The 342-nt window shown below is 53.5% G+C and overlaps 1 protein-coding gene across 1 annotated transcript in view; it reads left to right on the top strand.

Annotated features, from left to right (window-relative positions):
* The window catches only part of nudt1 (nudix (nucleoside diphosphate linked moiety X)-type motif 1), a 4,065-nt gene that overhangs the window by 3,553 nt on the left and 170 nt on the right, over positions 1 to 342 (top strand). Inside the window, exon 3 of the mRNA XM_037688627.1 lies at positions 62 to 245. Coding sequence (XP_037544555.1) covers positions 62 to 245 — 184 coding nt within the window. The remainder of the gene's footprint in view (positions 1 to 61; positions 246 to 342) is intronic.

Raw genomic sequence — 342 nt, 5'->3', positions numbered from 1 at the left:
TTTGTTCTGTTGTTTTCCAGAAATGAGACCAGCGTGACCAGTTTGTTCTGTTGTTTTCCAGAAATGAGGCCCGAGTGGTTCGACAGCAACAAAGTTCCCTTCAGTCAGATGTGGGCTGATGATGTCCTGTGGTTCCCTCTGATGTTCCAGAAGAAGAAATTTGTGGGATACTTTAAGTTTCAGGGCGACGACGTGATCCTCAGCCACACACTGGAGGAGGTGCAGGAGCTGGAGGAGGTGCAGGAGCTGGAGGAGGTGAAGGAGCTGTAGGAGGTGCAGGAGGTGCAGGAGCTGGAGGAGGTGCAGGAGCTGGAGGAGGTGCAGGAGCTGTAGGAGGTGCAG

The sequence above is a fragment of the Nematolebias whitei genome, chromosome 15, assembly GCF_014905685.2.
Source record: "Nematolebias whitei isolate Nwh7 chromosome 15, NemWhi1, whole genome shotgun sequence".
In the NCBI taxonomy this organism is placed as follows: Eukaryota; Metazoa; Chordata; class Actinopteri; order Cyprinodontiformes; family Rivulidae; genus Nematolebias; species Nematolebias whitei.
The sequence above is the reverse complement of the archived record's forward strand: the minus strand, read 5'-3'. Positions and strand labels throughout refer to the sequence as shown.